The sequence below is a fragment of the Saimiri boliviensis genome, chromosome 16 (assembly GCF_048565385.1).
Source record: "Saimiri boliviensis isolate mSaiBol1 chromosome 16, mSaiBol1.pri, whole genome shotgun sequence".
In the NCBI taxonomy this organism is placed as follows: domain Eukaryota; kingdom Metazoa; phylum Chordata; class Mammalia; order Primates; family Cebidae; genus Saimiri; species Saimiri boliviensis.
Window position 1 is genome coordinate 36763914 of NC_133464.1, and position 24592 is coordinate 36788505.

The 24592-nt window shown below is 38.1% G+C and overlaps 1 protein-coding gene across 5 annotated transcripts in view; it reads left to right on the forward strand.

Annotated features, from left to right (window-relative positions):
• Window positions 1-24592, forward strand: part of TBC1D4 (TBC1 domain family member 4) — a 178937-nt gene that overhangs the window by 110785 nt on the left and 43560 nt on the right. For 4 of the 5 annotated variants that reach the window (XM_010341673.3, XM_010341675.3, XM_074387606.1 and 1 more), the window contains exons 3-10: window positions 809-898; window positions 4448-4552; window positions 7566-7698; window positions 10304-10395; window positions 10640-10750; window positions 14260-14379; window positions 22572-22646; window positions 23972-24198. In XM_010341673.3, the coding sequence (XP_010339975.1) occupies window positions 809-898; window positions 4448-4552; window positions 7566-7698; window positions 10304-10395; window positions 10640-10750; window positions 14260-14379; window positions 22572-22646; window positions 23972-24198 (953 nt within the window). The remainder of the gene's footprint in view (window positions 1-808; window positions 899-4447; window positions 4553-7565; window positions 7699-10303; window positions 10396-10639; window positions 10751-14259; window positions 14380-22571; window positions 22647-23971; window positions 24199-24592) is intronic. The other variant, XM_074387607.1, reaches the window with a different exon arrangement.

The window sequence follows — 24592 nt, forward strand, 5'->3', positions numbered from 1 at the left end:
AATGTGGCTCCATCTCCATGAAGGCATCAGATTTGCTTTCTGAGTTCGGTATGCCCATTTCAACAATTGAAAATGATGGCAAGAGGTGGCATTGAATATGTCACTACTTGATTAAAAAAAAAAACCCTTGATGATTAAAAAAATAAAATTAAGAGACAGGGCCTCGCTCTGTCATCCAGGCTGAGTGCAGCAGTGTGCTCTTAGCTCACTACAGCCTTGACCTCTCCAAGTTCCTATTTTGTTCTATTTTTTGTGGTGGTTGGTTTTGTTTTGTTTGTTTGTTTGGTTTTAATGAACTCAAGTTATGTCATTAAAGCCTCACTAGTCTTTGGTGATGCGGTAACTGAAATTCCCCTCTTCTCTGGGCTATCAGATTTATTCTTTATGCTATACTTTATTCTTTTTTTTTTAAGCTAGTCACAGTCCTTGTTAATTTTTTGGAATGGTTTATTTTCAAAAATGTTAATTCATTAGTCCAATTACAGATATATCTTTTTGCTGACCATTTGGGAGAAAGTATGATTATAACTGATTTTTAAAAATTACTATTTCTGAAAAAAAATTGTATCTTATAATGATTGAAGACCAACTTAATTTTCATACTTTTTTTGACAGAGGGAAGAAACATTTTGAGGCAGCTGATGTTTGAGGTTAAAATTATTGGTTGGATTGGATGTTTAAGGACATGTGAATTAGATGTATCTGGGATATTGCATTTGAATTGGTATTATTAGTTTAATATTTCATTATAAAGTGAGATGTTAGATCCTTGTGAGTTGAAATTAATTGGAATGCTTTTATTTTTAAGGTGGGGCGATTTGAAATTAACCTTATCAGTCCAGACACTAAATCAGTTGTCCTAGAAAAGAATTTTAAAGACATCTCCTCTTGTTCTCAGGTATGTATCAAAGTATATCATAATATTTGAAGAGACCAATTCAATCTTGTTTCAAAATTAACAACAAAATAACTGGGCTTGACCCCCTTCAAAAAATTTTTTTTTAATTTAAATTTTTATTCTTAAAGGGAATTTGTTTTAAAGCAAGGGCTTCTGTGTTTATGTCTATGCCAGCACCAAAATCCTGTCCAGGTCCCTTGGTATCTGTTGTAACAGTTTGTCCTCATTTGAGTCAACTCTCTCATTGTAATGCCACTTCATCAAATCCCTTCCAGGGCTGGACTTTTTGTGGTGGTAAGTTCTTTGGAAAATACCTTCACAGTTAGTGTTGCTTGGAATCTTGGACCATGAGTCTTGTGGGTATAACTGAGTCATGCTTGCTCTTTATACCATAGTAGGTGGCAAAGGAGAAGTTGGGTTTCTGCTTATTTTAATGTAAACACTAAATTTTGAAAATATTTTTGTATTTTTGTTCTTTTGTTTATTTTTAATTCACAAACTGCATGTTTAAGTGTTTTTAAACTAATCAATACAGTCAAATATGTACAAGAATATATTAGGCATAGACACATGTCCTAAGGACCATAGTAACAATCTAGAATATCTATCCCAAAGTTAGAGCTACCTAAACATGTTGTAAACACAAAAAGAACTTTCGAAGATGTCAGATGGAGGGAGTATCTAAATCTAAATGTAGGAAGGTTCAAAAATGCACCTCTAAGGAAGTTCCTGGAATTGAGAATTCACGTCTTTTCTGCCTAGTGACTCAACTTACCTTCAAGGAGCTGCATCTTGCCAAGTTCCTTACATATATTTTGATGTTGAAAAAATCATTACGGGCTATCATGTTTTCTTTATTTACTGTCTTTTTAAAAATAATTTGAAGTTAGTATTGCTATAGGTATGATATTCAGACATTCTTCCCTTTGAAGATAACAAGACAGTTTCTGTCTTTTTTTTTTTTTTTTTGAGACAGGGTCTTCCTCTGTCATCCAAGCTGCATTGCCATGGCATGATCATGGCTCATTATAGCCTTGACCTTTTAGGCTTAAGCAATCCTCCCACCTTAGCCTCTGGAGTAGCTGGAGCCACAGGCATGTGCCACCATGCCTGGCTACTTTTTATTTTCTTACATTTTTTTGTAGCGATGAAGACTCATTATGTTGCCCAGGCTGGTCTTGAACTCCTGGCCTCAGGAGATCTTGCCTCGGCCTCCCAAAGTACTGCAATTATAGGCATGAGCCAGCATGCCTGGCCAGTTTTTGTACATCTTGTTGATTGTTTGCCTCAGTCTCAGCTAATACAGTTCACTTCCGATATTTTGTTTTAATACACTTTCTATTGCATGGAGATATAAAATTACATTGTGTAGATAAAAGTTTTCTACTCTGATAACTTTGTCAACAGTTGAAATAAGGAGGAATATATTATATATTTCTAAATTCCTAAAGGACACAGAAATTTTAACTGAGAAGTATTTATTAAGCATTCTTGTAATTATCAGTTTACTGGTAGTCCCTTCAAGATTATAAGTGCTGTGAGGGCTTATAAGTATGTCTAAGGCTGTGGTGTCGTTCTATAGGATGTTGGAATCAGATGTATTAAGATAGAGCTTAACGCTGAGGTGTTAATACATGTTGAATGAATGAGTGCTTTCCATATGGTGGGCCTTATGCCAAATACTAAAGAGAGAGTGATGTCTAAACCGAAGCAATTTCTACCCCGCAGAGCACCAAGGGGCATCCTGAAAAGCTGTGCTTCCTACCCCACACTCCTGACCCTCCTGGTGAGAAAACTCGCAATGCTCATTGGGCAATTAAAATTAAAAAAAAAATCAAAACAGGAAAAAGAACTTCCAAAAATTGGAAGTTCAGATATGATTTCTTGTTTCTCCTTTGTGTTTTTTTAAAGTCAAGATTTGCATTCTGATATTCTGGTTCAAAAAAAAGAAACAGAAGCCTGAGGGAAATGTGTGGAAAGGCCTGCCTTTCATCAAGGTAATTGTCAGGCTGGCCCTGCTCTTATTACATCCTTCCATGGAATTGAACTCATATGATACGGCTGTTTTCAGGAACAAGCTGATTTTTAGCAGTGCACACCCACAAATGCTTCTTTCTTCCAGATCTGTTGGACCGTTTGCCTGGCAAGCGTGGGGACTAGCGAAGTGGTTTTCTTTCCTGGGAGCATAACCATTGCCTCAGGACTCTCTGAGCTAATGAGGTCCTGTGAATTTGTCCCATTTAGTACTAAGCTAGTAAAGAATATTCTTAAATCACTAACAAGTGCCAAATTGAGGCCAGTGCGGCTGGACTTGGGGAAGAGAGAAGGGAATGTGGGAGGAGAGAAAGTCAGAGGAAAGGAGATGAGAAGGGAAAGATGAAACTTGAGGTTGTCTATCTAAAGGTCATATGGTGGGCTTGTAGTCACTGTGCAAATTTCCTGTGTATGGATATCATGTGTAGATGGCTTACTTTCATTTCATGAATTACAACCTCTCTTCTCCGTACTTTTTCTTTTTGCCAGGATTGATTTCCTTTTTCTATTTCTATTGGATAGATTGAGCTTATTATAACAAAATAGTGGTTACCATTTATCAAACATCCTAGGAATTATATTTCTTAGTTCTAAATCTCAAACATTCCTGACAGAAGGTGCTGTTACTACGTTTTATAATGAGAAATAGATGCTCAGAGATAATTATGAGCAACCCAGTGCAATATTGCATATCTCACAATTAGTTGAATCAAGATTTAAGCCCAAATCCAACTTCAAAGCACGTTTTTTCCTTTTCACTTGGATTTAGGGTATTTTAGGACAACTTTGAATTTTTTGCCTACCTGGCTTCTCTAAGTACTGTGCTTGCTATTAAGGTGTGGTCTACTTAACAGTATGTATACCTTCAAACTGAATGAAAATCACAGATGATTCCAATTTTTTAAATGAAATATAGAGGAGATTATTTAGCCTGGGCCCAAGAAGTACAATGATTTGTCGGTGTAGGTAACTGGCACCTGCAATCATTTCTTTAACGTATCAGTCTTTTAAGTATGGCTCCTTGAGTGCCTATAAAGAGGAACATTCCAATATTTTAATGCATACTTTAGGGAACTGCATGCCATTTAATTTGAGTATTGCCAGTATTTGTTTTTCTCATATTCTTTGCCTCAGATAGATAAGGACAGGGTTTATGTGAATATCAGACAGCTAGCTGGGCTAAGAAGGCAGTAAATTGAAAACTCCTCTACTTGCAGACATGGAATACATTTTATTACAAGACACAGTGGATCCTACCATCAATATTTTTCCTCCTGTGGCCTTGGGTCACAGAGTGTTGATCAGAAGCAAAACAATCTGAGTTGGTCTCGCCTTTTATTTTATGTGACAATGGGCCACTGTATGAGTTTGCTGTGCCATTATGTCCCCCCTTTATTGCCGTGAAAGAAAAATTCGTAGAACTGTGAAAGCAGAGAACTGAGGTTGCTTTCCATATTGCTGATTAAAAGATATGTTCCCGTCAATTCTGTACTGCACTTCTTCTCCTCCATACAGGGTATAAAGCATGTGGATCACTTTGGCTTTATCTGCCGGGAGGCCCCAGAGTCTGGACTGAGCCAGTATATTTGTTACGTATTCCAGTGTGCCAGCGAATCTCTGGTAAGTCGTGTTATTGCCGTCTGCTTGCTCCTCCCGACACATCTGTCGAACAGAAGACTTGTCTCTTAGGACCCCAAGCCTTGCAAAGTGGCTACCTGTGGGAAAAGAAGAAGGCATCTAGAAATATGTTTTTCCTCTTCAAAGCAGCACAGCGGTTGAAAAGTGAAAACAAATTGTCATGGTAAAATTTATGCCTAGATACTTTCTTGGATTTAATAAATCCAGTCATGGAACTTTGAGCATTTTTAAAAGGTAGGAAAAGACTCGTAATAGGAGAAAAGATGTTACTTTTCTCATTGATCATATGAGAAGATAAGGAAGGCCACCGATCTTTTTTTTATTTTCTTAATTGCTGTAACATCGCAGAGCAGATCATGCTTCTATCAGCAGAGCAGAGAGCTATTTTGGTTTTCTTTCTTTGTTAGCCCCTTCTTCATTTTTAAAATACCATATTCTTTGTGGTCTTACTTTAACCTTCATTTTCTTTCTTTGGCCTTTAAAAGTGAATTCTTCTAACACTACCCCCTCTCCTGCTCTCGACTGAAGGTAACTGAAGTTCCAGAGGAAACGTGTAAAGCAGGCTTGGACATACATCAGCGTGGTTAAGAAATATGGTGATTCTTTTTCCCTCAAAGTTTTTACTTATTCTTGCACCTATGCCATCTCCCCATATTATTTTGATACAAACCTTTAGACATATACATCACCATTCTTAGAAAAGTTTTCAGAAAATTATTTTCTTAGGCATTTGATCCACCCACCAGGATTTCTCCCAGGGAAACACATGAAACTCCCCCTACCTTTTTTTTTTTTTTTCAAGAATTGCCTCCTTTGGTTGCTCTGTTGTTCGCTCTCTTGCTGTACTTTATTCCTAGTCTCTAACTGTTCCTGCCTATCTCCATACTCACTTATCTGTTGCATAACCACCTACTCTACTTGGTTGTGAGATTCACAGACTTTGAACTGTCTCCTTTACATGTTGTGTCAGGGGGGCTCAAGGATAGCAGGTGCTTGCTACTTCTGTATTTTGAGTGATAGAACGACTGCGTGACTCTTCACTTCAGGTCATTGTTTTCTAGGTGCTGGTTAATCTCTAGTCACTGGAGAACTTGCACTAAAAGGAAAATGATGTAAAACTTTGTGACTTCCAATCTTTTTTACAGGTTTTGTTTTTAGTTTTCGGTATTTTCATTTTGCCCTCAGGCATGTAGAATGAGTTTTGGAAACAGAATCACAGTAGAAAGTCTGGGAACGTGCCGCATTTTTCCACCTAACATGCTCTGTGACTAAGGCAACAGACTTGACTGGCTGTGAATGCCTTCCTGTTACTTGAAGCTGTGTCAGAATCTGAGTTTTGGCATAATTGTTCTTAAGAACAGGCCTATGCTAGGATCTTTCAAACCCTGTTTAATTTTATCAGTGAGCATCTTAACTGAATAGTGAGGCCTCAGAACTACAAGCATCAAGAAAAACTGAATGTAAATTTCCTTCTTAATAGAGGGTGACTTAAGCAGCGGATACAATAGACCAAAACAAAACAGTCAGTTAAATATTATCGGTGTAAGCAGTGTTAGGAGTGAGGTGGCTTGTGTAAGACAGTGTCCACCGCGCATGCTGAGTTAGCTTCTCTGAGTACCAGGAATACACAATTAGCATTTTCTTCCGCTGCTTTGTAATAATTGCTATGAATTTGTAAACAGCGCAGTGTTGTGATGGCCCCTGGAGGGCTGTGCTGGAAGCTTAGATGCTCAGTTCTTCTTCTTTTCCTCCCTTCGTCTCTCTTTTTGCTTATAGTGTAAAATAATATTTTATGATAAATTACGTTTATTCATGGAATAATAAGAAATTCATAAGTATTAAAGTTGGTGATATAATAAAACATAACTGAATAATGACTGGCTGCTTGGTGTTTGACCTCTTCTTTCAGAAATAGTAGAAGACTAGTCTCTCTTTCTTTTAGTTTCCTCCTATATTGAAATGTAGAAGTAGATTACATTCTTTAAATTTATTCTTAAATGAGGCCATGGGGGAGGGGAAAAAGGAAACACAAGTGTGCTTACCAAGCATGGTGAATGGTTTTGAATATCAGAGCTAGTTTGGATGAGGCCCTTAGTGCTCAATGGCTCTGTCATGAGGGCTTCATAATTGGATCTAAGTTCTACAGCGTGTAGGAAAATTACACCTTACATTTGTGATTGTTTACAGAAAAGGAGATACAACCTAAAATTGGTTTAACAATGCGTGGGGATGAGCTGTTAGTTGGGTTCAAAGAAGCAACCAGGAAAGAAGAAGGCTAGATTCAAACTTTTTGACTGGGTCATGGAAGAACAAAAAAGAAATTAGCTGGTGGTTTGCAAGCTGCCGGCCCAATGGTGAGACTCAGCTGTCAGGCGCCTCTGTGTAAGACCTTTTCAGTGTCACACATCTAAAGTGGAATGATAATATTAATCAATCAGAAGTTACAGGGATAAGCCAGCAATGCTCGCAGACTTTCCCCACCATTGTTTAAATGGAACTCATTTTTCTCCAGGACTTTACTTAACACTTTTTGTTTGCTTTTACACTAAAAGTAATCCGGAAGAGTAAAGTAAATAGGATACCTATTAACAAACTGAATATTGGACCTATTTTGTTGTTTCATATAAGTGGCAGATAAAACTTACAAAAGGATCTTTATCTGATAAATTACATAATTATACAGAAGAAGGATTGACTAATTAAACTGTCTCTGAGAGCATAGCCCTCAATGCAATCTGAAAATAGCATTAAATTTAGAATTAACAGAGCGGTATTATATTACACACATTGAAATGATCTTACTTCATCCAGCTTTCAATTATATGTATGATACATCTCACCTCAAGACTTAGTATTTTCTCTTGGCTAGCTCTGTAGTCATCAAAATTCTGTTTAGTGTTTAGTCAGCATCGACAAAGGCTCACATTGCTGTTGAGTTTTGAATGTTGCCATGCAAGCCAACCTTTGTAGACCTGAGTTTTGTTTCTTCCTGTAGGTTGATGAGGTAATGCTGACTCTGAAACAGGCCTTCAGTACAGCGGCTGCCCTGCAGAGTGCCAAGACTCAGATTAAACTGTGTGAGGCCTGCCCGATGCACTCTTTGCATAAGCTCTGTGAAAGGATTGAAGGTACAGTTTAATGTGGCCTTGGCAAAAGAGAAGTTTGCTTTGGCACTTGGGAAATGAGAAAGTCCCTGCTGTCATTGAATAGTTCTTTGTTTTGATGTGAAATAAGAACCCAAAGAATCATTTCTCATGTCCACTCAAATGGGAATGTGCTGTCCGTCTCTGCTAGGTGCTTGACTTTTTCCTTTTCTCTCTCTTTCTCTCTCTCTCTCTCTCTCTCTCTCTCTCTCTCTCTCTCTCTCTCTCTCTCTTTTCTCAAGGCAAGCTCAAGGAAGGGATTTGTATTTCCCACAGTTTTTAAGACTCTGCTAAGTACATGATGGGAACTGACCAAATATTTGTTGAATGAATGGAGACAAAACCGTCACCGAACGTCAAGTGTTTATTTGTTGTTTCCCCTTTTCTCCCTGACTTGAGGATGAGTTCCTTTTCTAAACATTTAGAACTTTAATGAAGCCTGCTTGGCTTTTGAAGGACATTTGTCAATGACAGAGATGACAGAGGTGATCATATAAAGCAGGTTTTAAAAAATGTTTTCTGAGGAGGGACGGGCACAAGAGAGAGATGACCCACTCAACTTCCTTTTCTTCTCATTGTCTCTTATGAACAACAACAACAACAAAAAAGCTAGAAAACTACTATCCAAGACAAAAAACACAATTTAATAAACATAAGTGAAATGTCTGCTGTGGACCAGGCAATGTGCTAGGCACTGGGGGATACAGAAATGATTGAGACATGGACTAATCCCAAGAAGCTTACAGTCTAGAGTGAGAGACAGGTATATTAGCAGATACAGTGCACAATGTACTTATAGACTAATACATTGTTTATTTTTAAGTTCTGTGATGAGACTTAGCAGAAAAAATAAGCATTTTTGACCAATTACTTTGTCTTATTCTTTGTAAAAAAATATAATGAATACATGGAAACTTTCAAATTATGTCATAACATTGCATAATGTATTTAATTATAACCTGAGAAAGATAGCAAAGGCAGCCTTATAATGACAAATGATTTTAAAGTGCCAGTCAACCTATAAGGTTTATTAAATATTATATATACATAGATATCCTCTTTATAATCTAAATATAGTAGCAATACTCTTAAGTGGAACCTAACTATAATGAAAATCTGCTCTTTTTCTTCTTGTTTTTTTTTTTTTTTTTTTTTTTTTTTTTTTTTTTTTTGAGATGGACTCTTGCTCTGTTGCTCTGTTGCCCAGGCTGGAGCACAGTGGCCCGATCTCAGCTCACTACTCCCTCCGCCTTCTGGGTTCAAGCGATTCTTCTGCCTTAACTTCCTGAGTAGCTGGGATTATAGGCGTGTACCACCATGCGTGGCTAATTTTTGTGTTTTTAGTATAGATGGGGTTTCACCATGTTGGTCAGGCTGGTCTTGAACTCCTGACTTTGTGACCCACCTGCCTTGGCCTCCCAAAGTGCTGGGATTACAGGTGTGAGCCACTGCACCTGGCCTCTTTCAGTATTCTTTTGAAGAAAGAGAAATCTGTTCTTTAAAAATGGATGGTCTATTGAATTACTGCAAATATAAATTAAACGTTCTTTTTTTAAAAAGTATAAAAACAACCTCTTCATGAAAAAAGATTTTCCCAAGGACTTCATATAAATTATGTGTAAGAATAGGATAGGTTAATGAATATCGTAATATAAAGAAGTAAATAATTTCCTGACAAAATAATAACATTGAAAGCTCACTAAATACTAATGCTATTCTTAAAACTATTCTCATAGAACAAGAACTGTATCAGGGGAAGAGATCACTGTCTAGGCTGTAGTATTGCCTTTAATATTATTACTTCTTGTTTCTTCTTTTAATGTCAAGTTGTAAGCTTAAAATTTTTGGCCAAGGCTAGTCTTTAGCTTTTGTTTCCATGTGAGGTCTTAGGTTAAATCATCCATCAGTTTCTACGGTGGTTGTTTGTTAGTATAAAGTGGTACCTGGCTGTGCTTAGTACTGTTTAGAAGTTAGTAATTTTTTTTTTTGTTTTTGTTTTTTGAGATGGTGTCTCACTTTATTGCCCAGGCCGGAGTGCAGTGGCTCCATCTTGGCTCACTGCAACCTCCGCCTCCCGGTTCAAGCAGTTCTCCTGCCTCAGCCTCCTGAGTAGCTGGGATTACAGGCTAATTTTTGTATTTTTATAGAAATGGGGTTTAAAAGAACTAGAATTGGCTTCATACTTGTCACAATGTACACAGTGCTGCCATACTGTGGCCACACTGTCACTAGGCCTGTTTTAAACTCCTGTGCAGTACTGAATGAGAACTAGGGGAAAAGTTTCCGAAAACTCTGCTCCACCTCCCAAAGGGTTGGGATTACAGGCGTGAGCCACCGCGCCAGGCTTGTTGTTAGTAATTTTAGTGCCAAGATCACTGCAGGGAGCTGTTGATTTTGGTGGAGAGGTTTTTCATCTCGTTTTAATCATTTCTGTGTAGTGTTCCAAGGTTTCTTGTAGGCAGGAACACGTCTTCTTGAGAAGATTTAAGTTCAGAGCCTGCCTGGGAAAAGGTGAAGTGTAATGCATTCTCTGCCCCTGGATCTCTGCTGCTAGACTCTGTTTAATACCTTCCCTCATCATTTTCCTTAGGTCTCTACCCTCCAAGAGCCAAGCTGGTAATACAGAGGCATCTCTCATCACTGACAGATAATGAGCAAGCTGACATCTTTGAAAGAGTTCAGGTAACATTATTTGTGAGTCTCATAAATAAGACATAAGGAATGAGAATTGGATCCTGTTTTTATGCGTTCCTGTTTTCATGCTGCTGCCTAGAGAGTACCGTTGGGTAGAGCTAGAATGCCACTGTACGTTTGCTTCTGAGCGAAGTTAAAACTCTGAGCTTGATTTACATTTGCCTGCCAGACAGAATAAAAGGAGAGAAGCTGTGTTGCCATACACCTTCTGTTTGGTTTGTCTGTTGAATAGAAAATGAAGCCAGTCAGCGACCAGGAAGAAAATGAACTCGTGATTTTACACCTGAGGCAGCTGTGTGAAGCCAAGCAGAAGACGCATGTGCACATCGGGGAAGGCCCGTCGGTGAGAAGACATTTCCTCCTTGACCTACTTTTGTTGTTGTTATTGTTCATGGGTTTTGTTAAAATAGGACAATGGATGTGGGAGGAGATTCTTCCCTCTGTACTCTCGTGTTCTTTAGGACTAAAGTCCTATCGGAGTTTCCCGTCCTTCTCCCCGCAAGCATTTTAGTAGTTTTATGGGAAATTTTAGCAGACACTGACACATTCAGCTAAACTAATAATAGTTTTAAAATGTAAAAAAAAAAAAAAGCATTAATAGTACATGTTCATGATTTAGAATGATCATACATTATTTTTAGTTATAGTAATCTGTTACTTTATTTCCAGTTCATATGAATGTATAGCTGTGTAACCAACCTCCACGTTCTGCACATGTACCCCAAAACTTAAAGTACATTAAAAAAATAGTGGAGATAGCCCAAATGGTGAAACAACAGTAATATGTAAATGGTACCCTAGCTGCAAACTGAGGGATGGTATTTTTGTGCATGTAGTTTAGAATTTGTCCTCTGCTGCATATAGCAAAAGCAGGACCACCAGCAGTAACATCAAAGGGCATTATGAAATATTAACTCTTGATAACACTAATTCAGGTTATATCTTTATTTCATTACATTCAGAACAAATCACTTATTGTTAGTATACAGTCGTTCATTTAGTCATGGAACAAGCACTTTTTGAGAACCTTCTATGAGTTAAACTATGTGATGGATAAGGGTGACAAAGAAACTGACAAATGAATCACGTCCCCTCCAGAGAACAGCTCAAATATTTGAAGGGGAAATGCAAACAGATCAATAGATACATAGAATAAAGTCAATAAGTGGCTTTAAAAATGAATCTGTAGTGAGTGCAAAAGTATCTGTGTCTTTGCTTTGGAGCTGGAGTGGAGAGTAAAAAGAGAGGAGATTTGAGAGGAAGGAGCTGTGGGAGCTGGAATTTTAGGGGAGATAAAGCTTGTTCTCAGAACAGCTGAGGAACTGTACTTTAAGAAAGAAACATGGAGCACAAAGTTATGTAGTGGCGAGCCCGAACTTCCTACATGCAGGCACTGGAAGGAGGTGCTGGTTTTGAGGTTGTGCTTGGGGATTGGTGGGGCAAACAAGGCTGGGATGATAGGCAGAATGAGGTGAGGAAGGGCCTTAAGTGGTAAGCCTGACTTTGTCATGGAAGGATTTCAAGTAAGGGAGTGAGAAGATCAGATTTGCACCACAAAGAGAAAGTTCTGCTCTTCTTCTGATTTGTTGGGGAGGTTGCTGGATGAGGGGGGTTGAGGGTGTTAAGACCAAGTCATATTCTCCAGTTGGGAGAACGTTTTAATAGAATATGTGATAAGTGATTTAATAATTGCAGAAATCTTTTCAAGTACGGACTGTATACCAGGCAACGGTGAAGAATAATGACAGCCCTTTCCTGCCATCTTTCTGTTTAGGAGGAGAAACCAACATGAAACCAAATAAAATATGATGGGATTCATACAGTGGTGTATGCACAAGTTAGAGGTAGCATTGGTACATAAGTAGCTTGAATAATTTTGTCTTGAGCATTTATTTGACTCAGGAGAAAGGCTGAGCTACAGCCCTAGAGAAGTGAGGAAGGAACTGTGCGTGAAGAGCTATTTAGACGGCATTAGGACTTAGTGATTTGAAGAGTCTAAAGGAAGGGAGAGGGAGTTTCTGTGGGAAACTTGATGAAACAGAGCCAGGAAATACAGAAAGCAGACAAGAGCAGGGCAGGGGATGAGAATAAAAAGTAAGAGTTCAATTTGAAATGTATTTCAAATTCAATTAGAAAAATGGATTTGGTGCCCACAGAGGAACTTGACGTGATAAATATGGAGACTGATTATATTTGGTGCCTGTAGAGGAAGTTGAGTATAAATATGGAGACGTGAGCTTTGGTGTGGACTTGGAGTTAAAGGAGGATGTACATGAGATGTGCATTTCTTTGTGATGGAGAAATCATCACAAAGCAATTGATTACTTAAGGGACACAGAGTCAGTGTGTTTCCCCTTCCCTCCCCTTCTTTCCCCTCCTTCATTTCCTTCCATTTATTCAAGTGGTATTTACTGAGCCACTACTATGTGTCTTATATTCTTATATTTGCTGAGTGTCCATACAATTTTCTATTTTTGCCACATTTGTTTATCTGGAAGCCTTAGAATAATGAGTGATCCCAGTGTTTTATACACACCCTAAGCCCCATCCAGCCCACATCCATACCCCAATGGGTATGGATGTATAAAACACTGGGATCACTCATTATTCCTTTCCTTTCCTGGTGGACCTTTCTTGCATCTGTAACTTCTTAACTGATTTGATGGAGCAGGTGCTAATGTGGGCCCTTATTACCTCCTATGTAGACTGTGCTGAAGCCTCCAGTTCAGTTTGATCTTTCAGCCTATGATTTCCCTGTTTTTTAGGTGTGTTTTCGAACACTCCTTTTAGATAACTCTCCCTAAAACATTATAATCACAGGGATTTCCCTTGGGTTATAAATTCGGATTACAAATTCTTCCTATTTACCTGGCACTTAAGAATATTCAAGGTTTTTTTTTTTTTTCCCAGCCTGACTTTCTCACGTTACCTTCTACTTCTTCCATTAGGCAGGTGCAAAAGTAATTGCCGTTTTTGCCATTAAAAGTAACGGCAAATAATATTTTAACCAAATATTATTTGTGCACTGACTCTGTGTCCCTTAAGCAGTCCACCCTTTAGCATTTTGCCAACAACTATCTCCAGTTTCTGGGGAAGTCTTCATCCCTTTCTTCCTGCCTGTCTGAATCCTGTGTATTCTTCTCTTCCTGACTGCTTAGACCCACAGCCAATCGTCCTGCTTTCGTATTTGACACTTACATGTGCTTTGTGTTGCTATTTCCTCCCCAAGCAAATCATAAGATTTCTTGATTGAAAGTTTTTTGCTACTAAGGACTGTGTGATCTACACAGTAGCTGCCTACTTCAATGGGATAAAATACATGGAGAACCTAATATAATGGACACATGGTAGATTCTCACACGGGTTGGTTCTATACTTGTGATCTAAGCGATCAATCACCCACTCACCAGTGAAAATGGAATTATAACAGAGGCATCCAGTTTTGTTTGGAAAATGCTTTGTTCTTTGGAACTTGTGTTCTGTGATTTCCTTGGTAATTTGGAATAAAATATCCATCTTAGAAAGGGATGGTTATAGATGTTAATCAGAATAGCAGCAGAAAAATTGACATCTCTAGTATAATTTTTGCTAAATGCATCAGGAATATATTCATGGAAAGGAAAGGAATGAAGGAAATATTTTGCATCTGTCTTTTTATTACTTAAAATATTAAAAATTAAACCTCTTTCCTTGTGATCATTGTGTTCACAGTGTGGGACCTAAATTATTACTTACTTGAGCTACTGAAGAATTCTTGTGTTTTTTTAATAGCTTAGTCTTAAGCCTATAATTAAAATCTCATTTAATCTTGAGTATTTCCAAACTAAAATGCATCTGTTTTTCTTTTTTTAGACTATTTCAAATAGTACAATCCCAGAAAATGCAACAAGCGGTGGAAGGTTCAAACTTGACATTCTGAAAAATAAAGCTAAGAGATCCTTAACTAGCTCCCTGGAAAATATCTTCTCAAGGGTAAGATTGCACTGATGGTCTTTTAAGTATGTATGTCTGTGTTTTCTAACAGTTTAGCTTCAGTCTCAACTGGCTCACTGATATCCTTTAAAAAAAAAAAAGCAAAAATCTAAGATAACTTTTAAAAATTAGTTGTTATCAAAAAGATTTTTCTTTTTTTGAGACAGTGTTTCACTCTTATCACCCAGGCCGGAGTGCAATGGCACAGTCTTGGCTCACTGCAACCTCCATTTCTCAGGTTCAAGTGATTCTCCTGCCTCAGCCTTCCGAATAGCTGAGATTACAGGTGCACACCACATCACCCAGCTAATTTTTGTATTTATAATAGAGACAGGGTTTTAACATGTTGATCAGGCTGGTCTCAAACTCCTGACCTCAGGTGATCCACCTGCCTTGTCCTCTCAAAGTGCTGGGATTACAGGTGTGAACACCATGCCTAGCCCAAAATGATCTTTCTTAATAAGTTTCCTTCTCATATTGAGATTTATTCTGGGGCCTTTATTTGAATTTGAGCAATAGAGATTTAGTAATAGCAATATATATGTGTAGAAAAGGTGAAATAGAATACTGATGCTCAATACTGTAAGAACTTTAAAAATCATTTCTCATAGAATGTTATAAAGAAATTCTTCTTTTTCCCATTATATTAGTTTATTCTCACATTCTATAAAGAAATACCTGAAACTGGATAATTTATAAAGAAAAGAGGTTTCATTGGCTCGCGGTTCTGGAGGTTATACAGGAAGCATAGTGGCTTCTGCTTCTGGAGAGGCCTTGGGAAGCTTCCAGTCATGTTGGAAGGCAAAGAGAGAATGAGACATCTCACGTGGTGGGAGCAAGAACAGGACAGAGAGAATGAGGAGGTGCTGCACACTTTTAAACAACCAGATCTCATGATAACTCACTATCATGGGAACAGCACCAAGGGGAGTTTCTGAACCATTCCTAAGAAATCCATCCCCGGGATCCAGGCACCTCCCACCAAGCCCCAACTCCAGCACTGGAAATTACAATGTGTCATGAGATTTGGGTGGAGACACAGATCCAAACCATATCACCCATTCTTAGGAAATTAGAGGAAGTGCTGAGCAAAGTATGAATTAATAGAAATTTATGTATTAGTAAATGTGTATATTCCATTTTGAAATAAGCAAAATGTTTCCCTTTCAATTTGATTTTCCTGTTATCAGTCCCTGTGTGTATATACCCATCTCCACAATGGCCACTGCACAGACACTTCAGGCTATAATATATATAAAATTTTATATAAAATTAATAGAAATTTATATATTAGTACGTGTATATCTTCCATTTTAAAATAAGCATTTTCACTATCATTTTCCTCTTCCTGAACAATTCTATCTTAGAGCCGTTAGGTGAAGTCAAGTTAGGTGGGTGTCTGGGCTGTGGCGAGGGTGACCCACGGTGGCTCAGAGCAGGGAGACTGTCCTAGTGGGGTGTGGAACATAGGGGTGGCCCGATGCAGGGTGTGGGAGCCTCTTGCAGTGAGGAGGGAATCAGCAGAGAAGGGGAACCTGGTTGGGGAGGTCGAAAGAGGCAGCACCCTGGCAGAGGGAAGGCCCAGTGTGGGGTGTCAGAGCCACAGTGGAGGGGAGTGGGTATTCACAGGGACGGCTGCCTGAGCAGGCTGAGGGTATACATGTGTTGGGGTGGCAGCCCCAGAATGGAGTGGCACAGCCTGAAGTGTCTGTGCAGTGGCCGTTGTGGAGATGGGTGTATACACACAGGGACTGATCAAGTAAGTAAATGTCTTAAGGATAGTGGGATCCAGGGAGAAAGGAATTAACATAAATGATAGCAATAGAGACTCTAACCTGTTCCATAAAATAGGAAACTACTTTCTGATATGAAAAATAAAAGAATATATTGAAAGTTTGATCATAAAGAAGTTATTTGCTGTATGTAATTAATATTTGTTAATTACCAATGGGAAAATAACTTTACAATGGAGAAGGCTGGCAGACACCACCCTAATGAAGTGATCAGATTGAACATCATTGGCAGTGGGGCAAATTTGAGTCCTGTGTCACCTGATACTACAGAACCGCTTCTGTGGTATTCTTGCCAAACAGGCAGTGCCTAAATCTAATCATGGGGAAATGTCAACAAACCCAATTTGAGGTAGACTCTGCAAAATAGCAAGCCTGTTAGCTTCAAGAAAGTCAAGAACAGGTTGAGGAATAATTCTGGATTGAAGGACCCTAAAGAAACAGAAAATCTAAGTGGAACGGGAGATTGTGAATTGGATCCTTTTGCCCTAAAAGCCGTTATTGGGACAACCGATGGAATTGAAGTGAAGTCTGAAGGTTCAGTATTATTACTGTATCAATGTCAGTGTCCTGATTTTGAAAGTTGTATTTTAGTTATATTGGAGAATGTCCTTGTTTATACAAAATACACAGTAAAGTAGTTCAGGGTAATGGAGCTTTATATTGGTAACTTATGTGTAAATCGTTGTGGGAAAAAAAGAACATTTTTGTACTGTACTTAAAACTTTCCTCTGCATTTGAGATTGTTTCAAAATGAAAAAAGAGAAACAAAATGATTGCTTTAAATCAGCTTATCACACATAACTCCCAAAGCCCACCAGGGCGTTTTTTAAAATTTATTTTTTCTGCTTGCTGTTTTCATGTGTTAATAAATAGCTCAGGTTATTAAGGGCTCTTTTCTGAACCCACCACACTGCCTGTGAATACCAAGTGGTAAAACTGGTTCATAACTCCTATGAACTAAGTTTCAAGTTGTACCCTTGATAGCTTTTTTTTTTTTTTTTTTTTTTTAGACGGAGTCTCACTCTGTCACCCAGGCTGGAGTGCAATGGCGCAATCTCGACTCACTGCAACCTCCGCCTTCCAGATTCAAGCAATTCTCTTGCCTCAGCCTCCCACATGCCACCGCACCCAGCTAATTTTTGTATTTTTAGTAGAGATGGAGTTTCAACATCTTGGCCAGGCTGGTCTTGAACTCCTGACCTCGTGATCCACCCACCTCGGCCTCCCAGAGTGCTGGGATTACAGGCGTGAGCCATCACGCCTGGCCTCCTTGATGACTTTTTAAAGTCTTTTGTTCTTTATGTTAATACACAAAGAAAATTTCATCTTCATTCTATAAATGCCTTCCTTAGTGATCTCCAAGTGTCTTTAAAGAGGCAAATGAGTGATATAAATTCTTAGACTTTGCGAGGAACTTTGAATTAACCACTTATTTGCAAATGCATATTGTTTTTAAAAATATTATTTCAATCTATTTAATCTTAATAGCATTATAAGAATATATTTAGTTAAATACTTGGATACATTTTGAGTTTTTCCATGTTTGTGCAACAGAGCATTAGGACCCAGTAACTTTGGATATACGGTGTTACTAGTTTCGTTTCTTTGTTATGGCCCATAATACTTTCCTGTTTATTCTCTTAATGATAGAGATCCATCTAACTTTAACAGAAGCCCTGCAGCAAGCATGGTCAATTGTGAATGCCATTATTTTATCAGTGGAAAACTGAATCTCGGAATGGAACATCTAGGAGATTTGTCAGAAGTATGCTGACGCAAATTTTATAAAATATTTGTTCCTTTTTCCTTTAAAATTTATAAATTAGTAAAATCCTGGTCCTCACCCCAGACCTTCTTAATCAGAAACTCTGGGGGTGGGGTCTAGTAATTTGGGTTTTAACAAGCCCTCCAGATGATTCTGATGCAATTACACTTACTTAAGGTAAGTGTAATTCTTAAAGCACCAGCATCAGAAACAGCATCAGCCACCTGAATTGAATACGGTGTTTAGGGAAAATTTTAGCAGAAAAGACCATTTAAGTAGATGTCAGGTACCTGAATGTAATACCTGGCCCTAGCAAATTTTACATTTAAGATCCTGGATAAATTATTTGCGTTTTCTAAGCCTTAGTTTTCTCATTTGTGAAATGGACACATGAATAACCACTTGCCTCATGTAATTGTGAGGATTAAATGTTAGTATGTTAGGGAAATACCACATTATAGATATGAGGTGGTATATTCAGTGGTAAGCTCAAAACCTCTGTCATTTACAAAATGGCAAAGGGCATTTAAGGTGTTATTTTGTAGCACCTTGGCATCCTGCATAATACCTGCAGTGCCAACTTTGAAGTCTTTTTTTCACATGCCTTCAATTGCTGTAATGACACCTTCAGCAAGGGCACAGCCAATCCGTTTTGATAAAGGTGGATACTGTAGCTTTTGTTTCCCAGAGTGATGCCAAGGGACATAAATTTTGTGACCTAACAAGGTCTTGCTTGTACCTTGTGCAGCAGAATGCACTTGTTGGGCGGGTTGGCAGCTCCCCTTGTATTAAAGGTTACATAGCAAAAGAGGTTTTGTGTACTTCTAAAACTTGTCTTTTTTTTCCTGCTGAGTTGGATCGTAGAAAATTCACACTCCAGTTACAGAGTTTAGTTCATAATATCTTCCCTTTTTAAATGTCAGAATATTTTATATAGCTAACTGTAGTTGTTTATGAAATAGGATCCATTTTTTTTTAAAATGCTTGGAAGCTCAGCTCATTAACCACTAAAAAGCAGATCCAAGGGAAAGGGTCTGACACATGAATTAGCAAATCATAATGTAGTAAAACAGAAAAAGCTGTCTGTTCAAAGGTGAGAATCAGAATCATGTATTGTAGTGGCTGTTTTTTTTTTTTAAGTTGCTTTCCAAAACAGAGTATTTACAAATATAAATTTTATTTTATTTTATTGAGATAGGGTCTTGCTTTGTCACCTAGGCTGGAGTGCAGTGGTGCAATCATAGCTCACTGCGGCCTCAAACACCTGGGCTCAAGCAGTCTTCTTGCCTCAGCCTCCCAAGTAGTAGCTAGGACCACAGGCACATACCACCAAGACTGGCTAATTTATTTTCATTTTTTGTAGAAACAGGGTCTTGCCATGTTGTCCAGGCTGGTTTTGAACTCCTGGGATCAGGCATTCCTCCCGCCTCAGCTTCCTAATGTGCTAAAATTACAGGCATGAGCCACCATGCCAAGCCAATATTTACTAATATAAAATGCAAGTTATTTTGAAAATAGTCCTCATTTTCTACTTTCTTCAGAATAACATCCATGTTTTTACTTGTTGAAATGTGTGAAGTGGCAGAGTATAATTTTAAAGTAACTTTGTTTTTCTTTGTGCACGAAGAAAGCACATGTGGGTAAAACACCACTATGAGTAAAATAGGTGATTTCAGTTGTTTTTCTAATAATTCGAATGATTTGATACCCATCTGACTACTTTGTCTGTTACGACCAAATAACCTGTCTGAGATAACCAGGCAAATTGGCATGCAGATAGCTGTGTAAACTTGGGCAATGTCATCTTTGAGAACCTCAGTCTCTATCTGTGAAGATGGGCTAAATAACTATACTTAGCTCACAATTGTTATGAGGATTAAGTGAGCTAATGCAGTGCAAAATGCTTCACATAGTATATGGCACATGATAAGCATTCAACAATATTTGGTGCAGCTATTTTATTATTGTTGTAGTTATGATATAGTAAGCCATTGGAGATAAAGCTCTAATGCATACAGATAAGAATAAATATTGCTTTATGAAACAAAACAGGATACTGTAAATAAAACATAGTCATTTGAAAACAAGAAAGAACTGCTAAAACTTTCTAATAGTAGATCTAAAAAGAAAAGTTCAATAGAAGACCAGGAAACTGAGTTGAAAAAAATCCTTTTAGAAAATGGAGCAAAAGGACAAAGAAATGGAAAATAGGAGAACCAGGTCCAAAGTTAAAGGATCAGTCTGGAACCAAACAGTAAGACTTCCAGTAAGAAAAAATGCATACAAGGAAATTTTGAATGAAATCATTTAAAAAATTTCTCAGAGCTAAAGAGCCTGAGTTTCCAGACTTAGTGAACTCAGAAAATGCACAACAGAGTGACTGAGTAAAAGTCATGTTAAGGCGCGCTGTGAAATTTCGCAATGCCCAAGGGCAAACTTAGATTCTGTTCCAAAGAGAAACAGCATGTCAGACACACACGCTCTAGAATCACAATGGCTTTAGACTTCTGAACCAGAGGACATTTGAGCAATACTAAGATACTTGGAAGCAAAATTTCTAACCGCTATGATATACAATATCTAGGCAAACTATTGGTGAAATACAAGCATAGATTAATGACATTTATGGACTTGTACATTTTTAAAAAAATTTAGTTCCCACTCTCCCTTTCTCAGAAAGCACCTGGAAAATGTGCCTCACCAAAATGAGGAAGTAAATGAAAAAAGGAGAAGGTATGAAACCAAGGAAACAGAAATTCCAGCAGAGGAGAGGGTCAAAGGAAATTTCGGGGTTGATAGTGAAGGGAAATCCTAGGAAGATTTGTAGAACAAGCCTACATTGTAACATGTCCAGATTGGGGCAGAAACACAGAGGTCCCCATAAAGGTAGCTTTAAAAAAATAAATAAGAGATAGAGAGAGAGAGAGGGAGGGAGGGACAGAGGGAGGGAAGGAGGGAGGAAGGAGTTGTAATTGATGGTTTATGTGGTGATGTTTGACATATTGTGAACTGTAGGAGAGTTTTGTAATAAATTTGTGGTTGCTGAAGTAGTCACTAACTCCATGAAAAACAAAATATACAAGATATGAGGTGTAATCAGACATAATCATAGTAAAATATGTAGCTCAGCTGCAGACAATATTTACAGAGTCATAAGAATATAAGCACAAAGTACTAATTTAACCAAAGTTCGTGATGTAACTATATTGAAGGAAGAGGGCAAGAGGGGTGTGTGTGTGTAGTGTGGTGGAACTGGGTGTATAATGAAGTAAGAATATTAAAGTTTCATCTTCCAGAGTCAGGAAGTCAATAGATAGTTTCTAAAATGGAAAACTTAAGGAACGGTAGAATAAGCTGAATACCATGAATATCAATATAAATAATTCCAAGGTTTGCTTTTGGGGAGTGGGATTCAAAGTGCTACAGAGGGGGTTGGTGACCACCACTTCTCATTAGAAGCTTGATAGCACAATTTCACTTTTGACATTTTGTGCTGATATTGCTTTGATTAAAAATTAAAATGAAATTCAGCCCCCTCTTATCACCACCCCCTAAATAAACCCAAGAATGTTTGGAGATGGACTCTTAAGCCTGGAAAGTATGATGCAAATGTTATGCATTTTTATTTTTTCTTTTTTTTTTTTTAGTTTTTTTTTTTATTGCATTTTAGGTTTTGGGGTACATGTGATGAACATGCAAGATTGTTGCATAGGTACACACGTATGTTATGCATTTTTAAAAAATTTCACAGGGTCACTGTCACACAGAGCTGACTGGTGTTTCCACTCATTCTGTTTTAGAACTTTGCCACATGTTCTAGAGTTGTGTAGAACTCCTCAGTCTGTGTTTTGTCTTTTAAGATCTTGTGGATGATGAGGTTTCCAGCCTGACTTGTATCCGCTTTCCTTCTGTAGTCGACCTCAGTTTCTTCCTGAAGTGAGGCGAACAGGCAAAATGATCTCATGGGTTCTTGGGTTTCTTAGATCTTAGGTGATCTCTTAGATCTCTTTCTGAGATCACTTATAAAATTCACACAAAAGGACCGTGTGAAAAAAAATCGATAACCAATTCACCAATATTGAAGCAGACTGATATAGAGTCTTCCAGAATTAAATGATTTGCTGAAATCATTTTACATTATGCAATAATGAATGAAGCAAAACCTACAAATTTTAGAATGTGCTTTCTTCTATGTTATTTTTAACTGATAATAATTATAATCCTATAATGTGAATTATGGTGTGTTGATCTAGGTTATATGCATTAAGTCATTTTCTGCATAGCGTTTTTGTTTGTACTGCTGTATCTTCCGTATTTGAATCTGAGGCAGAGTTAATAGGGCCCTCACTGGACTTATGGATCAATAATATGTAACCCTGTAACCAAACTAACTTCAAAAAAGCTTGATCTGAGTATCTAGTTACCTAACAGCTGATTTAGAAATAATGGAAATAGATCAGGAATAGTTCTTTTTACCATGCTGTAATGACTATTAGTATAGCCAACACATTTGAGTGAACCACAAAAGGATTAATTTAATGCTAACATTAAGAAGCCACCTGGAACTACCTTTTATAGTTTTGAAGTAAAATTTTAAATCACATAAAGCATTTCATTTTATTCTTTTCACTCAGGGAGCTAACAGAATGAGAGGTCGGCTGGGAAGTGTGGACAGTTTTGAACGGTCCAACAGTCTTGCCTCAGAGAAGGTACCTAACTACAGCTCGTTTACACTAATTGCAGCTTAACAAAGTCAGCACTGATACGGTAATATGCATGCTCCATTATTTTATTATGAATGCTTTATAGCTTTTTAAAAAATAAATATTTGAGACTTTATTATTTTTAAAAAAAGAAGATTCTAGGCATTAGCATGTAGCTCTTTATTCCCTTACAGGCTAACTGTGCTCTGTTAAGTTTTTTACTGTTTAGAGACAGTATGCTTTGGACAGCAGTGTTTGATCAACTGTTGATCTAAGCCTTATAAAAATGAGCCATATCTTACTAATTAGTCTACTAGTACAGTGATTTTTTTTGTTCCTATCCCATGTTTTTTTCCCTCATTTTTGTTTTTTATCTTTTTAGCTGCAACACTGGGATCTTCTTTATCTCATTGACAACTTTCAGTAGGTTTGGTTTCCTGTTTCCTGCAGGGCAGCACGTCACCTGAGGCACATGCAACCTATTTTTTTAAAGTGGAAATATATTAATATATTTCTATTCAACTTTCTGTTGATGGAAGTGGGGGCTTATTCCAGCTATGAGCCTATTATCACTAACCCATGTTTATTAAGCTAAACATTTCTACAGTGGTGCCAGTTCTGGAAAGTTTTAACAGCATACCTGTCTAAATGGAAAGATTTATGATGTCTACCCATGCAATATGAGACGCATTCCAGCATAGCTCAGTTTTCATTCATTTCCTGTTTTTCATGTGCTTTAAAAGAAATTTACCTCGGGGAACATGTAATTGGATAGAAACATCCACAGTGAGGGAAGATACTTAACAGACTTTATTTTCCGGAAGGCTTTGCCATGAGACTTGGACACTTGGCATTGTAATGCTCTTTTGGCAGTACAGGAAGCATGCAGTTGATATGTCACGGAAGCCAGGAGATCCGGAAACACAGACTCCACCCTTTTTTGGTCATGATCTTTTTTCATCTTTCTGGCAACAGTGAGAGAAGTACAGTAGCTATAGCAGTTCACTACCAAGTGTCAGGGAAGAGAATACCTTTGCTTTTTTGTCATCCCTTTCACTTTCTGGGCTGTCTTTACGGATGCTCTTACAGCTGTCTATCTGAAGATAAGTGAGTTGTGGTGATACTGATTACAGCTGCTTTATCAGAAGATAATGGGTTGTAGTGATACTGATTAGCCTACAGCATAAATTGAGTAAAAGGGGGAGAAAAACAGTTTTGTCATGACTCAGGAGGAAGATGAGGCACACGGTCACTTTTGAGTGCTCTGTGTTTTAGCAGGTCTGCCATGACCCACATGGGAAATAAGGGGCTCCCTTCTGCTTGTGTTTCAGGACTACTCACCAGGGGACTCTCCACCAGGGACACCGCCGGCATCCCCGCTGTCCTCAGCTTGGCAAACGTTTCCGGAAGAGGATTCTGACTCCCCGCAGTTTCGAAGACGGGCACACACGTTCAGCCACCCACCTTCAAGTGCAAAGAGAAAGCTGAATTTGCAGGATGGGAGGGCTCAGGGTGTACGTTCCCCTCTGCTGAGGCAGAGCTCCAGTGAACAGTGCAGGTGAGTCTGACCCTCTCTCCAGAATGCGACCTAGATTCTCATGGCACACAGTTTTGATGACTCTGGAGGCAGGGTGGATTGTTACTTTATGCTGTAGCCAACTTTTAGTTTTGAGAAACATCATAAAAACAAATTAAGTTACCTCATTTACTAGGGGAAACAGGCAAGGTTAAGGCATATCCAAAAAGAAGAGTTAATTCATTTGGGTGGAAACCCTTTTTTTTCCTTTTAGAAGAGTGGAAAAAACAAGATAACCATGCAATTGTTTTGTCTGAAATCTGCCGATGACACATTATTCAGTGCCTTGATGATGATTCTAGAGAAACAAAGTCAGCAGATTTGAAAATAACATAGCAGTAGAACTTCCTTTTAGCTAACAATAAAATACCAGTGT